This window comes from Gloeophyllum trabeum (assembly GCF_000344685.1).
Source record: "Gloeophyllum trabeum ATCC 11539 unplaced genomic scaffold GLOTRscaffold_00008, whole genome shotgun sequence".
NCBI classification, from domain to species: Eukaryota; Fungi; Basidiomycota; class Agaricomycetes; order Gloeophyllales; family Gloeophyllaceae; genus Gloeophyllum; species Gloeophyllum trabeum.
Window position 1 is genome coordinate 832,563 of NW_006920417.1, and position 15,180 is coordinate 847,742.

General features: G+C 53.9%; 8 protein-coding genes across 8 annotated transcripts; 4 read left to right on the forward strand and 4 right to left on the reverse strand.

Moving 5' to 3' along the window:
- Positions 1-1,696: 1,696 nt before the first annotated feature.
- Positions 1,697-2,461, forward strand: GLOTRDRAFT_139203 (uncharacterized protein; the record flags this gene model as incomplete). The annotated part of the gene is made up of 4 exons (XM_007868751.1): positions 1,697-1,859; positions 1,912-2,241; positions 2,299-2,369; positions 2,431-2,461. 4 exons carry the CDS (start codon positions 1,697-1,699, stop codon positions 2,446-2,448), a joined length of 582 nt encoding a protein of 193 aa, XP_007866942.1. The 3' UTR covers positions 2,449-2,461.
- A 277-nt stretch (positions 2,462-2,738) lies between these two features.
- Positions 2,739-3,317, forward strand: GLOTRDRAFT_106328 (uncharacterized protein; the record flags this gene model as incomplete). Its single annotated transcript, XM_007868752.1, has 5 exons — positions 2,739-2,756; positions 2,822-2,903; positions 2,957-3,036; positions 3,086-3,141; positions 3,197-3,317. 5 exons carry the CDS (start codon positions 2,739-2,741, stop codon positions 3,315-3,317), a joined length of 357 nt encoding a protein of 118 aa, XP_007866943.1.
- GLOTRDRAFT_106329 (uncharacterized protein) lies at positions 3,301-3,543 on the reverse strand (the record flags this gene model as incomplete). The annotated part of the gene is made up of 1 exon (XM_007868963.1): positions 3,301-3,543. The coding sequence occupies one exon, from the start codon at positions 3,541-3,543 to the stop codon at positions 3,301-3,303; it is 243 nt and encodes an 80-aa protein (XP_007867154.1).
- A 63-nt stretch (positions 3,544-3,606) lies between these two features.
- Positions 3,607-6,508, reverse strand: GLOTRDRAFT_139204 (MFS general substrate transporter). The gene is made up of 13 exons (XM_007868753.1): positions 6,240-6,508; positions 6,142-6,180; positions 6,067-6,083; positions 5,961-6,015; positions 5,831-5,908; positions 5,646-5,782; positions 5,357-5,584; positions 4,462-5,290; positions 4,277-4,410; positions 4,073-4,225; positions 3,994-4,016; positions 3,869-3,940; positions 3,607-3,810 (listed from the first exon to the last, which is right to left on the reverse strand). Exons 1-13 carry the CDS (start codon positions 6,412-6,414, stop codon positions 3,636-3,638), a joined length of 2,115 nt encoding a protein of 704 aa, XP_007866944.1. The 5' UTR covers positions 6,415-6,508; the 3' UTR covers positions 3,607-3,635.
- A 373-nt stretch (positions 6,509-6,881) lies between these two features.
- On the reverse strand, positions 6,882-7,516 carry GLOTRDRAFT_130028 (uncharacterized protein; the record flags this gene model as incomplete). Its single annotated transcript, XM_007868754.1, has 4 exons — positions 6,882-6,896; positions 6,958-7,028; positions 7,082-7,429; positions 7,492-7,516. The coding sequence occupies 4 exons, from the start codon at positions 7,514-7,516 to the stop codon at positions 6,882-6,884; spliced, it is 459 nt and encodes a 152-aa protein (XP_007866945.1).
- A 639-nt stretch (positions 7,517-8,155) lies between these two features.
- On the forward strand, positions 8,156-9,941 carry GLOTRDRAFT_77335 (TAF-domain-containing protein; the record flags this gene model as incomplete). Its single annotated transcript, XM_007868755.1, has 5 exons — positions 8,156-8,224; positions 8,279-8,374; positions 8,471-9,199; positions 9,267-9,608; positions 9,664-9,941. 5 exons carry the CDS (start codon positions 8,156-8,158, stop codon positions 9,841-9,843), a joined length of 1,416 nt encoding a protein of 471 aa, XP_007866946.1. The 3' UTR covers positions 9,844-9,941.
- A 187-nt stretch (positions 9,942-10,128) lies between these two features.
- On the forward strand, positions 10,129-10,806 carry GLOTRDRAFT_130030 (uncharacterized protein; the record flags this gene model as incomplete). Its single annotated transcript, XM_007868756.1, has 5 exons — positions 10,129-10,350; positions 10,406-10,446; positions 10,505-10,529; positions 10,581-10,677; positions 10,727-10,806. 5 exons carry the CDS (start codon positions 10,129-10,131, stop codon positions 10,804-10,806), a joined length of 465 nt encoding a protein of 154 aa, XP_007866947.1.
- A 308-nt stretch (positions 10,807-11,114) lies between these two features.
- GLOTRDRAFT_43067 (uncharacterized protein) lies at positions 11,115-11,693 on the reverse strand (the record flags this gene model as incomplete). Its single annotated transcript, XM_007868466.1, has 2 exons — positions 11,115-11,252; positions 11,307-11,693. 2 exons carry the CDS (start codon positions 11,691-11,693, stop codon positions 11,115-11,117), a joined length of 525 nt encoding a protein of 174 aa, XP_007866657.1.
- Between the last annotated feature and the right edge of the window lie 3,487 nt (positions 11,694-15,180).

Here is a 15,180-nt window from a genome sequence, read left to right on the forward strand (position 1 = left end):
TGCGCAGACCGACGCCTGCGGGCAAATATTAAGGATAGACGACGACCAAGGGAATGAGGCCGGGAAGGGGACAGTTCAGGGGAGTTGCTGTATCGTGCTGCAAGCCACAATAGCGTTCCGACGGGCTGCTTAGCTCAGCTGCCGCGGCCGAAATGAGAACAATGTTGCTGAAACGTTCATCTTGGTCGCCGCGTTTGTCTCTTGTCCTCGATGCCAGAGTGCTGTAAAGGCTTGTAAAGGTCTCTAAGCGGGCGCCGTCGAGCACTACTTATACGGCAACGCTGCAGAGCAACAAAGTTTTGGGCGCTCGTTTCGTAGATCTGCCAACACTTATACACACTTGGACTGGGCTGTTCTTTGGAACAACTGATCATGTGTTCCTCGGTGCTCCTTGCGAAATCATCTCTGCTGGGCTCTGATGGGCACTACCATGCATTGCAAGTGCCCAGTCTACGAACCAGAGGCATCACCTCGCCAATAACCAAGCGGTACAGAATTCTCTACCTCGTCTGGTCTCCCGAATCCCAGCTTCGTTGAATGCGTGCCAGAGGCATGCATATGGCCTCAGTCTGCTACGCTGAAAGGTGCGGTATTGATGACTGCTTATAGCTCTCCACGACACGTAGTTTCTCCGGGGTGATAAGAGCGCTCGGGAGAAGAAACATAGGACTACAAGTGCTGGCGTCTACCTTCCTGTGACTGCCTTCTGATCTGGTCTGTCCCTTTGGTCGCCATCCTTCTGTCTGCACGTATATATGGGATGTGTGCCATGAGAGCACCAGAGACCTTGGGCTTTTATATGAGGCCGGCATCCACGTCTGAAGCCTCCACCGCTACGAGGTTTTTGGACGCTTCGTCCTTGTATCGACAATAGTCGCTGTTACGCATCCCTGCAATCGCACTCAATACAACAGGATATCAAGTACAGGTACAAAGTCAAGCATGCGCTCATTGCGGTGGTCACAGCAAATTGGTATGTCGGTCCTTACTTCTTCCGGATTGGGTTCAGGATCGCCATCGGCATCTATCCACCTCTGCCAATTAGGGGGGCCGTCCAGCTGATGTCAGGGCAGTTGGCTTCGCCGGTACGAATTTCCACCCACACGCATCCAGCTCAGGTAGTAGTCCTCGCCGCTGTAATGGTGTCTTGCAAGTGTCAAAGCCGCCCTACATCATGCCCCCCGCAATGCCCGGGTCGTGTCAGCGCAGAGCTAGGTATTTATAACGCATCGGCGCTGGGGTGCGCACTATGCATTGACAGGTACAACACCCCTTGCCTCTATTTGTCCTCGGTGGCGTGCCATCAACGGGCTACTCGTCATCCCCAGCTGGTCATTGCCCTGAAATAGCTTCTCTCCTGTTGCTGCATAACAGGTTGGAGTACCGGACCCTCAATGTCCCGATTTGATTTGAAAACCGCAATCCAGGCTTATCCAGCCACTAGAGCACCTCAGTTCGGCCCCAGAAATAGACTCTGAATCTGCGCTTTGGCTCTTTCGCCATGCATCACTCCATCCCATGCACCCTCTCCACATGAAACTAGCGGGTACCCAACGGGAGCCGTCCTCAGACGTCATGCTTCTCACCCTGACAGTCGGCAATATAAGAGCGAGACGCACCGATGTGGTTGTTCAGCAATCCAACTTCTCAAAACCCGCACACCGTTCGATCTACCCTCCAAATCCAACCCTGCATCATGAACAACCAATGGGATAACCAGAACTCTGGGAGCAACTTGGACGGCCAAGGTGGTCAGTTTGGGGGCGCCAACTCTGGTCGAGGCCAGTATGACAACCAACCCCAGGGCGGCCAATTCGGCGGCCAGGGTGGTCAGGTGGACAACCAGACCGGTTCCAATCGTGAGTAATCCATGTCCTTCCAACCCATTACTTCCATCTAATGCAGTAACAGAGTTTGGTGGCGCTGGTGACACCGACAGCTCTGCTTGGGATAACAGCCAAGGCCAGGGAGGATTTGGCGGCCAGGGAGGACTCGGTGGCCAGGGTCGTCAACAGAGGAGCGATGACTTTGGTGGCCAAGGTGGTGGGTTCGACTCGAACTCGACTAGCCAAGGCCAAGGTGGATACCAGAATCAGTCCTCCGCCGGTGTTGGCGGGAATCAGAGTGATAGCGGCTACGGCGGCGGCAACAACCCCGACGACTCGAGATACGCCGCTGAGGGTGCCTACGGCGACCAGTCGAATACCGGCAAGAAGCCCGGTTTTGGCGATAAGCTCATGGGTCAGTGTTTGCTTGGCTGTATGACGAGGCATAGTATTGAGGTGTGCGCATATTCAGGGGGCCTCGAGAAGGTCGCTGGTAAGACCACCCGCAACCCTGGCATGGTAGAACGCGGTGAAGACCGCAAGGTGAGTACTTGTATGGAATATTCTTTCTCAGAAACCAATTGCTAACGGGACTTCCTCGTAGACCGGTGAGAATTATTGAGTAGATGCGGGATTGTCGGTACTAGAATATGAAAGGAAGGACTGAAGGTCACTACGCAGTGTAATGAATAGCGTGTACTAAGTCTGCATGGGAGCCGTGGTGTATATTTAATACGAAATCTGGCTGTTGTTGAAGATGTCCGATTGCTGGCAAATGCTGTTTCGATATTGGCCGCTCTAACCTCTAGGTCTCACTTTTGGGATAGCTGTCAATGCTATTTGTGTAAGACCCCTTTTCCGCCTACTCAGTCAACCTAAAAAATAATTCGCAAGCCTCTTTTCTTCGGTCAGATGGATAGCCATCCCTCGGTGAGTCAGACATGGCATGAAGTAGCTCTCATGGATTCATGTCATCGCGGCCATGTCGTGGTCAGTTTGCTGTCCTGTCGCCTTTCGTCTCAAAATATCCTCGTGCCGCAGGAAGCATATTTCAGGCATACAATGATTTGCTGCTAGGTCTGTCGATGGACTATTCTTCCATCGCTTAATGGTCGAATCATAGATCATAGCACAGCAGTGGAAGGACCTCGAAGTGATCGATCTCCCCAAGTGCTCTCGTTGTGGATTTCGTGGCCGAAAGCCAGAAACTGTAAGTTTGAACACCGCTACTTTAGCAACTTCACTGACCCTGAAGCCAGGACGCCGTCCTTGCAGTAATCCCGTGCTCGCTTTCAGAGTCCATCTCATTGTCGTGGCATGTCTCTTTTTATAGCTCCAATGATCCCTGAGGTTACTTACACGACGTGCAGGTTACAATCCGCTTTTGACGAGCTCGAGAGACCACCGGAAGTTTACGTCGCCATTACAGTGGAGGACTCTTCCATAGTTTACTACAAAGTCAGCCCGGGCATCGTCAAGCCCCCACTCTAGCAGACCCATCCTGGACTGAGATATGTATGTCGAGCTCGGGTCGCTCTGAATCCTGCCGCCGATTGCGGGACAACGGTTCGGGTACACCTATCATTTCAAGAAATGGACGCAGCTTGGTCCCAAAAGATGGAACTTGCGGGGAATCATCACGCTTCCGTGAGTCTGATGTAGGGCCATCATCTCCGAAACAAACATTGCCCACTTCGCAATCTTCGTGGCTCGTCATGGCGGGCCTTGATAGCTCTCATGCAGACATCGCTGCTTCATCAAGGAGACTCGCTCGTGCTGTAGTGCAGTATATGCTCTTCCTGACAGTAGTTAATGCATCAGGCCACCGCCTTGTCCTCCATCACCCTCACCCTCACCTCCCTTGTCGTCGAGCATTAGAACGCACGAGGCCGCAACGATGAACACAACAACGCTGGTGTAAACAGGCACCGACCTATCTATCATTAATAACGACCCGCCCAGCAAGGGCGCTATCATTCCACCACTGCCATAACATACCGCTGATAAGCGGAGGCCAAGGACCAAACAAATATCGCACTCACATGCGAGACAGTGCTGACGCTATACCGCAAGCAGTACCTCTTATGTTAGTATCGAATATGTCGGGGGTCCACCTAGTAAGAGCATGTTAGATGACCGTGCCAGCGCCAATTGTATGTCGACTCACCCGTACAGGACAGCCCACATCGTCTACATTGGTATTTGGATGGTCAGTGACTGAAAGTGCTCTGATCTACGAGACATACAGTAGAGCTTAGGCTTATCCCAACCGTGCTAGCCCTGACTGCCCAGGCAGCTTCCACATGGATGAAGATGAGACAAAAGAAGGCTGTTACGAGTGTGCTAAGCGCTAGTGACCGCCGTCTCCCTAAGGACGTTTTCGTCATCCAGGCTCCAACCTATCAAAATCACGTCAGCGGGCACCAGCGCAAGGAACGCCATCTACTAACCAAAGCCCCAGGACAACCGCCTAGTGTGAAGATGACCACGTCCCACAAGCTCTCCTCAAGCGTCTTTGCCACTATAGCGGGGCCCGTCGCTGTCTCGAGCAGCTTCGGAAGGTACACATTGAACATAGTGTATGCTGGGCACAGTCAGCGACATTCCCAGTATGCCATTCCGAAAAACGACGGACCTAGCGACAGAGTGCACCAAACGGCCCACACAAGGAGGGTCGTTCTGATCCATTCGGGCTCGAGCACTGTCGCAATTCTATCCATCCATGCATAGAGCGGTCTTCGGATACGCCGCGGCAGGCATCCTACTCTCCGCTTTATGTCGTACATCGACGATGAAGACGACAGACGCCGGTTGCTTAGTGCACGGCGGGAATGTGGTGGATGAGAGGAAGACCTGGGCATTGGTACACGTGACGAACTGGCGGGAGTAGCAGGGGAGGAAGGGATGTAAGGAATTTCCTTGAAGGTAGCATCGTTAGACGCGGGATTAGAGTACGAATTGGAGAGAGGGCTGGTTCTATCTGATCTAGGCATGGAAGGAGGAATCTCTTGAGCGGGTGTCTCGAATGCATGGGCGTCCAATGGCGTGGGGGACGACCCGGTGGAATGGTAGTCACGACCATCCACATTGGTAAGAACGTCTCTGCTTGACTGTCGTTCCGGAGACGTAGGGAGACCGGGAGACAAAGACGCCTGGGGGCGACGCCCAGGTTGGGCATCTCGTTCAGCATCGAACACGACCGTATCAGCGTCACGAGTGCGATGTTCCTGCGCGGAGTGAGGTGGTTCAGCGAGGAAAGGTGTCTCTGCATCGTCGCTCTTCCCCGCTGCATCCCGAGGAGTGTCGTCAACGTCGTGTATTCCTATAGACAGTTCATCCCCGTTGAATTGGGAAATCATTTGCAGAGCCTGCACTGCCTCATGTTTGCGTCCGGCGTTGACGAGGTACCGGGGCGATTCGTGCAATCGGAAGAAGACTATTCGAGCTATGAACATGCTCAACGTCTACGGTATTGTAGGCAGATACTAATCAGTCAACAACATGCATTGTGATTCTCGCAGATCACTTACAATTAGACCAAGGGCCATCAAAAGATACTTCCAGCCTTTGTTGTCCCTGTCCACGTCGCAGGGAAGCGTGTCAGTTGCTCTGCAACTATGTCTGGGAACCAGTATCAAGGCGACAACCGCAGCGAGTACCGATCCCAAGGAGAAGAAGACGGAGAGAGCCGTCACAAGGTATTGCTTCCCCTTTGGTATGTATTCCAGGATGAGAGTACCATCCGTAGGCATCGACCCCTTTGTTCAGGCGTTCGAGTAGTCAGCAATGGTGCCACGTCGACTGGGAGACAAGACTTACACCGACAGCGCTCCCAAGTAGAAAAAGGCAGAGTGCCAGGGTAAAGAATGAATTTGCGTATGATGCAAGCATACCGAATAGAGCAGTGAAGAAGAGGGTGAGGTTGAAAGCCGTACTCCGCCCCATCATGTCAGAACCTAGGAGCCATGTTAAACCAAGAGCGGGGAATAGGGAGACACACATACATGTTCCCCACCCAACTGCGCCCACCATCATACCCGCAAACATGGAGGAGGAAACGGCACCGAGGTAGCTGTCCGGTACTGCGGGAGCAGCCTGAGCTTAGCGGCGACCAATGTAGGCTGGTGCACGCACCTGAGTAATGAACTTGGACTCTAGGTAATATAATAGCCACTGCTTGTATCCACATCTGAACGAACAGAGTTAAAGGTTCAGCCCTTAGGTGCGCTCAGGTACTTACGTTGTCCGCCAGCCAACCTTGGGCATTTCCTCACATTCAGGAGACAAAGTCTTCACAGGAGGTCGAAGGACTCACCAAATCCACACAAAGACAAGAGAATCCATTGATAACTACCTACAGGGAGATTATTAGTTTCTACTACCCCGCATCGCGCCTGGCTCCCGGAGACGCACCCATTCCAATGCGATCTATCGTTCGATCTAAGTTGGACCTCCCGTCAAACGCGTCCCCATCTTCCAGGTCCTCCATGTCTCTGTCCTCGTCCTCCTCATCCCCCTCCTCTCGCGACGAGAAATAGCTCATCCTCCTATTGTCCTCCCAAAGTCCTGAGGCGCGGGGCGTCGCCATCGTAGAATTTTATGTTGCCCGATTCAGTTACGTTATTGCGAGGTGCAAACGCAAGAGTCAGCAGAGGGCGTGCTGTGCGCGGCCAATAGATTGCATATGGAAGTCAAGTTCCATGAATGTCGGTGTTCGGTATATGGGCTGCTACTTTGCCCGATCGAGTCGGATCGACAACGCCATAAGCGGAATCTATTTCAATTGATGCGCCCAAGGATGTCCTTGTTTTGGGGCAGGTCGGTCTCCCGGATGGTCCAGCAGTTCCCCAGACTCGGTGCCAGTGTATCTTTTCTACCAACCGTTATCCTCTCGGGTGATTCATCTTTTACTTTGCAATGCACTGTAACTGTTCACTGGCAATGAATTGATTCTCAGACCGCTGAGCCAGCGCATGAGCCGACTACGCATATAACACGGAAACCTAATAATACAAGACTATTGTTGATACATCTTCAGCTAGATAGGGCGGGCGCTTAGATTTGACCGGTCTATACATCCGGTGTCGTCAGCCACCAACTACTATCCAACCTACAAAGTTCTTGATCATACCTTCCGCTGCTCACCGCGCTCCCGGAGACCCGGGTTGAACGTGGCATGTCCAGCTAGTTTTTGGGCATTGCCTAAGGGACTTGAGATTAGGACCACGATAGATGGAGTGGCAGGCATCACAAACCCATGACCCTGTCAGTAACGGACACACCCTCCTGCGTCGGGGGATTATTGTCTGGCTGCAAGTCGCCCTGGCGCTGGCTGGGGTTCAAGCCGCCTTCAGCTCCGGCCCTAGATGCATCCCAGTCCTCGGTGCGAGTGTGCTGCTGTTGAGCACGCACGCCCTCACCGTACAACTGGCCCGCGTTGCTGTAGTCCTCTCCTACACCGGAGGTGACTGAGCCAGGCGGGTGCCCAATCGTGGTGTTTCCGGGCACATTGGTAGAGCCATAGTTCGAGCTCTGAGATCCGGCGTAGCTGGACAAGTCACCCTCGACTTGTTGATGGAAGTCCTGGGGGTTGCCAGTGGTGCCTGCCAGTGCCCAACACAAGTCAGCTGTCGGCGGAGTATTTGAGGGATATCACAGCACTTACGAGTAGTGTGGTTCTCAAAAGACATATTGTATGCGTCGTTCGTGATTGTCAATAGAAGTTTGTAGATGAATTACTGCTTGATGAACCTCGAATTGTCGCAGAGGCAGGCTTTATATACCGCAGACCGAGTTACCGCATGACGATACATGACGTTCAGAAGCGCCATCGCCAGTGCAATGGGTCGACGATAGAAGCAGGGCATTCAACGCAAATGGGAATGGGTTCAGGGAGAAAGCACGGGTACTTGACGAGCACTCGCAAAGGCGCAATTGCGCGGTGGGGCGGTGAAGTCATCTGCACCACGTCTCAGCGGCACGACCTCGAGAGAACTGCTTTCGACTCTTATACCGGCCGGTTGGAGGCTCATCGTAACCCAGAGGAGCTTAGCCAACGCTCGATCCGTTGCTGATTCAAAGAGGTTCAGAACTTGAATTCGAAGACATGTGTGGACTAGCACAAGACTAGCATGCATTATATTCATTTCGAGCCACAAATAAGGCCAAACATTCGCGAACGAGTTCCCGTCCCACTGCTGTGGCAATCTCAGCCACACTACTAAAGTGTACTCTAGCTGTTGTATCCTCCGAAGCATACAATATCATATTTCGCCTGCAACATATTCTCCCACTCTCTGTCTATTGTTTGCGGGCATCTGTAACTCATGATGAGCAAGCCAAAACCTAGGGCACCCGCAACTCAGATCACCGGCGTTTACAAGGCGGATTCAGTTCGAGTCAGTCAACTTCCAGAGCTCTCTTCGGACCCTCGTCTTCATAGTCACCAGTAGGATGTGGCAGAGTCCCTTGGTATTTCCAACTTGTCGGAGCCCATTGGATCTGCCCTAGCCAGCGATGTGGAATATAGGATTCATCAGGTGGTCGAGGTGAGTTATTTGTGATCAGTCGTGGCCCTATTCCATGCATTTGTACACTTTCGGTCGTCCTTGGTTCTTGCTATGGTACTTATACCGTGGCTAAAGGAAGCTTCGCGTTTCATGAGACACGCGCGCCGAACAACGATGACCACGTCTGACATCGATCAAGCACTACGCGTCCTGAACATCGAACCTCTCTACGGGCACTCGTCCTACAACACCCCCACATTCCGACGTGCCCCTCCATTCCCTCAGCTCCCACAGTCCGGTACCGTATACTTCGTCGAGGATGAGGAGATTGACTTCGAGCGTGTTATCCGTGAGGAGAAGCTCGTTCTGCCTAAACCCGTGAACTGGACCGCGCACTGGCTTGCCGTGGAAGGGGTCCAGCCTCGGATACCGGAGAATCCCCCCGCTATTCCTAAAGATAATGACATGGACGCGACAGTCAAGCTCGAAAATGGCGTCATATCGACGCTTCTACCGCCTACACCCTCGTCGCCCGGCCGACCTACTGCGGCAAAGAAACCACAACAGCCACTTGTCAAACAAGTTCTTTCAAGAGAACTGCAGTTGTACTATACGCGTCTTACATCGTCGCTCTTACCGCCCGTGCCTTCCGAACACGCGAAGCGGGCAGCAGCGTTGGCAAGTTTAAGGCATGATGCAGGGCTGCAGCCGTTGCTGCCGTATCTTATACAATGGGTTGGGGAGGGCGTAGTAGGATCACTGAAAGAAGGCGCGACAAGTGAGCAGGATGGCAGGGTGCTGGAAGTATTGCTGGATGTGACAGCAGCTCTACTGGATAACCAGTCGATGCTCGTGGAACCATACGTAAGTGTCGTTGAAAGTATGCATCATCTAGTCCCGTTCTGATCGAAATTGCATCCCCTTGCAATAGTTGCACCAAGTACTGCCGCCAGTCCTATCTATCCTCCTCAATTCCACGCTACCCCCTTCACACGCAACCCACCTTCGAACACTATCTTCCCAAATACTCTCCCACATCTTGACATCACATTCAACGACATATCCGTCCCTCTCCCCTCGTATAATGAAAGCACTTCTCCTGGCCCTCATCTCTCCAGGGAAGAGCAAGGGCACGAGAGAAGGTGCTATACGCGGCCTAATATCCATCGGGAAAGAAGCCGTTCGGAAAGGTCTTATCGAAGGTGGAGGGGCGAGGATCATAGGAAGTGAGTACGGCTCTGACGAGGGTAGTTCGCCGATCGCCGCTGTCCTGGTACGTCTTCTAGCCTTGCTGGCTGTCTCTTGGCTCCACGCTCATGCCTTGATAGGATGCATTCCGGACGCTGCAGGAACCTTCAGAAGATCCTGTTCCATTGGATGGTCAAAACTCGGCAGATAACGCTGTGCTGTCGCAGTTGCATGAGGTGCTGGGCGACTTCTTTGCTAAGAAGTTGGAGAAGGATGCGGCTTGGGCAAGAGGCGTGTTGGGGGTGTTGCCCACGACATAGCAGGTACCGTTTCGCATTGTCACGTACCTCGATTCAGTTTGTTGTCCATGTACTCCTCGTTGCTTTCGGCCTGGGCAATCGATTCGCGTTGCTGCTGCAGCACACACAGTATTGCATGCATGGTAGTGAGAGTTTCTAGTAAATTCCTCAGGATCTATTGCACGGACTTTCCGCGGGATATAAGAGCTGGCCCTGCGATTACAGAGTTCCCACACTTACTTACGCCCCTTCTCGTCTGCCCCTGGAATTGTCTAGTCTAGATCGGTCAGGTAACTACTAGCGACCATGTCTGCCGCCTCGACGCCTCTGTCTGCTGGACGATATGTCTCCCCCTCTCCGGTCCCAGGGTACGGCCACTCGCCGTCTCCAGTGCCGTTCGTTCCCCGTGCCTCGCCCCCGGCCCCAGGGTCAGCTACTTCCTCCAAGCCAAGTGGACCCAAAGTGAAACCGGCGAATGTGTTTTCTAACGATGGCTCTTTTCTTGAACGTTTTCAGCGAATAAAGCAGGTGAGTAAGCCATTGGGACTGCTATCTCGCTGGTCTGATTCGACCTGTGGCGCAGGAGGAAGACGAGAAGAAGAAACAGGAAGAAGCCTTAGCAAGGTAGGAAGCATGCATGGATGGTCCTGGTGTCTAGTCCTGAAGTTTGTTTCGTCAACAGGAAGCGGACCTTCGATGAGCGATTTGTAAGTGATCTCGTATTAAGCCTGACTGAAATTGACAATCTTCACCCCCAGAAAAAGAGGGGCAAGCGTGCATCTCCTGAGGCTACCGTTCCAACCGATACTACAGATGAACCTGCAGTTAAGAAGGCGAAGTCTGACAAGCCTTTGAGTAAGTCTAGGCTGCTCTTCCTAGAGACAACGATCTGACGCCTCGCAAGCCGACTACGAGAGACAAGTGAAGAGCTATGGGACCAGTCTCAAGGATAGCGGGATTGGTGTGCGACCACTTGTGAAGTAGCACATCTTGCTCTCAACATGTACCAATACCGTGAGTCTTCGTCGTTGACGAAGTCAGTCGTGCTCCGGGCTGACGTGACAGACGCGCCTGGCTCTATAGCTACTACATACTCCGTAATTATCAGTTTTGGGACTGTTTGGCATCCATACACGTGTATATAGCAATGCAATTATCATTATCTTCATCCAGTCAATGGTAAATGACCGACAGGAAAGGACCGGTGTACTCATGTCGAAGTTATCGTACATTAATTGATTAAAAGCTTCCGCACCTAGCTCCCGGGACATTCTGCAGGCCATACAGGCCGTTCACGACGCTTCCAGCACTCGGTAAATCTGCGAGATTGTAGTTAGACGACTATGCCTCAGATATTGGCAGCGAGCACTGCTCACCTTGATAGTTCCGCTCTTCAGATCCTCAAGACGGTAACTGACTGATTCCACGGTCTATGAAAGTAACATGTTATGAATAACTCTACACGAACATCGAAGAATGCTGACCTGCTGTCCAACATGCTGGTTTGCTTGGAAGACCCGCACTTTGTGCTTCTTCGCTTCGAACTCAGTCACAACGCCCACCAAAAGCTCCTCAGCGCCAATGTTCTGGTGATACGTCTGCAGGCCCTTGTGGCCCTTGAGCTTCGCATCGTGTGCTGTCAGAATGTCGCCTGGCATTATATCGCTGATACGTTTCTGCACGGTCGCACCCGTCTGGGAATACACCAGGTAACCATACGAGGGAGGCGAGGGTGCAGAAGCATTTGGTACCTCGCTCAAGACCGCCTGCACAAAGCCAGCGTACGTGCCGTCACCGACGAGAGATTTCTTGGATTTTTCGTACAATGTCGTGGCCACTTCACACACTTGGATACCAACTTTACCCCACATGCTCATTAGCTCTTCGGAAGACAGCTGAATATCCTCAGGAGCCTTCGTCTGGGGTACCTGGCTCAGCGGTCGAGGTACTTCTGCTTTAGCGGGCGGAGGTGGAGGCGGAGATGTTGGATATGTAGTCGAATCCTCAGAGAGGCCCGAGGCTGACAGATCACTTGTACCACCGAAGTCTAGACTTCCACTGGGGATCGCAGGGAGCTCCCACTGTGAACTGGTCATTTGATCAGAAGATTCGGGTTCAGGAGGAGGGGGCGGAGGACCAGCAGGGGCTCCCGGCGCTGCTCGCGACGGAGGCGGGCGATTCGGCCGTTGGGGGGGTACCGGTACCGGGGTATCAGATTCCCCTTCTTCTTCAGCATCAACCACCACATATTCTGCCTGCTGAGGTGTTGGAAGGGATGGTCTGCTGAGAATGACAGGTTGCGGGACAGGAGGAGCAGTCACGCTAGGCTCTCTAGATGAGTGGGAGGAATCCGCCGTAGATCTGCGTTTTGACGCAGTAATTGGTATCGTAGGCACAGGTGGACGAACACCCGTAGTCGGGGGTGTGGGCGCATGATGAGGAGCAGAAGCAGGCCTGTTTACGCGAGAGGGAATGGGTGGAGGCGTTTCTTCAGCATCCTCGTGAGTAACCTCCTCAAGCTCACTTTCCTCGGCTTCCACTTGCACGCCGTCATCCGTTTCTGATTCAGCCTCTGATTCCTTCGGCTCCGGCTCCGGCGGCGGCGGAGGTCGTGCTGGGGGTGCTGCCCGGCGTGGTGGAGGAGGAGATTTGCTGTCCTCTCGTGTCGGACGGCTAACAGGAGGAGGCACTGCACCTGGCATCATTCCAAATCGCATTCCACCCATGTTCGCCAGCCGAGCAGTGATCCTCTGCCTTCTTGCTTGCTCATCTTCCTCTTCCTCGTCAGCCTTCATTTCATCTGCAGGCTCATCGGTCGGTCCGACTGGCGAAGCCCCCTCATCATCATCAGCATCACGAGTCGGTGCCCGTGGAGGCGGCGGCCGGGAAGGCGGAGGGGCTCCAAATTTAATCCCACCTAATCTGGCCATACGCTCCGCGATGGTACGCCTACGTGCTTGCTCTGCATCCTCTTCAGCCTCCTCAGCAGGTTGCTCTGGGGGCGGCTCAGAAGGAGGGTTTGCAATAGGTGCACTGGCTTGGGCCGCTGTCATGCTGATTGAGGGTAACCCAGGCGACCGTTGCGGGCTATGGAAGTGAGGGTCAATGGGATCTACGGGCAGATTTTGGCGTCAGCAGTGGCCAGCAAAACCAGGAAGCACTTACCGCCATCCGATTCGTCCATTACTTCTCCCTCATCGCCTACGTCAATTTCCAGAGGAGGAGGCGCACGTCTCTCTCCCGACTTCACAACGATAGAAACCGGTCGGGTGGAGACCGGTATAGGCGGAGGAGCAGCCAGTGGTTCTGCCTCTTCATCCTCTGATTGATCCTCACCATCATGGGAGGCAATCGGCTCCTCCCTGTGAACTCCATGTGGAGCCGGAACGTGTCGTACGTCGGAGTCAGGAATGTCGTCTTCCTCGTCAGTCATTTCTGTATCGTGACTGACGGGCAATTCGTGGTCGTCATCACGAATCACAGCAGGAACCTCAGAATCAGCTACTTCTTCTTCTTCCCTCTCCTCCGGAGGCGGTGGGACAGATCGACGAGGGGGCGGGGACAACACTCGCTCTACAGGGACCTCTACCGGTACCGCAGGGGGGCCTCTGGGAGGAGGCGGTATCGACCTCCTTATAGACTCCTGCCGGGGGGTGTTGGTCTCGACTGGCGTCTCAACGGTAAAGTCTTCCTGAGCGATAACCGGCCGAGTCGACAGATTAGGTGTGGGAGGAGGGCGAGTAGTCGACGGCGGGGGAATGGGTATTGGAACCGTGGCGGACATCGGCTCTGCATCGTCAGGAGAGTCGATAAGCTCATCTTGAGTCTCAGACGCGGTCAACCGCTGATCATCATGTCTGACAACTCCAGCAGGGGGACTCTGGGGCTGAACGGCCTCTGCATAAGCATCCGCTGTGCCATGCCCGTGAGAGACGGGCTCAGGTTCATTGGTATCCAGGTCTTCTTGGTCCTCCTCCTCGACAGCAGGTTGAGACGAAACTGATATTTCACGACGAATACGGTCTGAATGAAAGAACGAAGAACTTCAATCAATAAAGGTCCTTATGCAACGGTAAGTATGTAGCTCTGGGGAAATATCATTTACCATCCTCAGACTGCCTCCTCGCCAACCCTCCTACGGACTTCACTGATCCCACACTTGACCTCCTCTGTGATGCGTCCGGCCTGGGAGACGTCGGCACTGGCGGAGGACCCTCACCACTCACCGACCCTATACTGGCTTGCCTCTGAGGTACCTGAGGTCTAGGGGATGAAGGCACAGGCGGCGGGCCCATGCCAACATCTATACTGCTCTTCCTTGAGCTTGCACTGGCTCTTCTTCCAAAACCGGAGGATTCCACGCTCGGACGCCGCTCTTGGGGCGGAGACGAAGGCAACGCGTCCGAGAAACTGCTCTGCCTTCGTTCCACCCCGGGCGTGGGCTGGGGAGAGACAGGGAGGGGCTGAGATGCCGCAAATCCAATACTCTCCTTCCGCGTCGGTTCGGGTCGTTCGGACAGCGAAGGCGGAGACATTGTCCGGGGAGGTGGCGCAGCCAGGGGGTTAATACCGCCCATCTTTGCGATGCGCTCTGCTACACGTTTACGACGCGCTTCTTCGTCTTCCTCCTCCTCCTCCTCTCGTGCGGGAGATGCCTCGTCTTGCGAGTGAGAGCGTTCGACACCTTCGGGCTCTGGTGCAGCCTCATCCAAAGGTCCAGACTGCTCCTTTGCCGCCTGCTCTTCTTCCACTGCTTCTTGCGCCTCCTTGGGCAAATCCTCTGTCACAGCGTCCGAGTGCGAAGCACCCAGAGCTGATAAATCTTCTCCCTGCGCAGATTCAGCTGGAGCAACATCCGCGTGCTGCTCTGGCTCGGACACTGGCACTGGACCGGGTGTTTCAGCGAGTATCTCCTCAACGGCCTTCTTCAGGTCACCCGGCTCTTCCGCCTTCGACTCTACCTCGGGAGCAGGGGTCTCCAATGCTGGAGTCTCAGAAGGGCTCTCTTTGATAGGCTCGTCCAGGACCTGCTGAGGTGCAGGCGACGGCGATTTGGCTGCTTTCCTGCGAGGCGGGGCGGCGCGCTTAGGGGCGGCAGGTACCGGCATAGACGATGGAGATCGCACGGACGACACGGAAGTTGCTGATGCCGAATCGGGTGAGAGCATCGCAGATGAAGCAGAGTCCCCTCGCTTGAAGTAGCCTGTTGAATAGAAAAATAGTCAATTGTATTGTTTTTGAGACGGGAGAGGGGACTAGCCGTACCGTCCTCTTCTGAAGACTTGGACATCGAGGGCTCGGGCGCATCCAAAGACGGTGATTTCATGGGTGGTTCTATCACGGTCATGAGCATAGGAC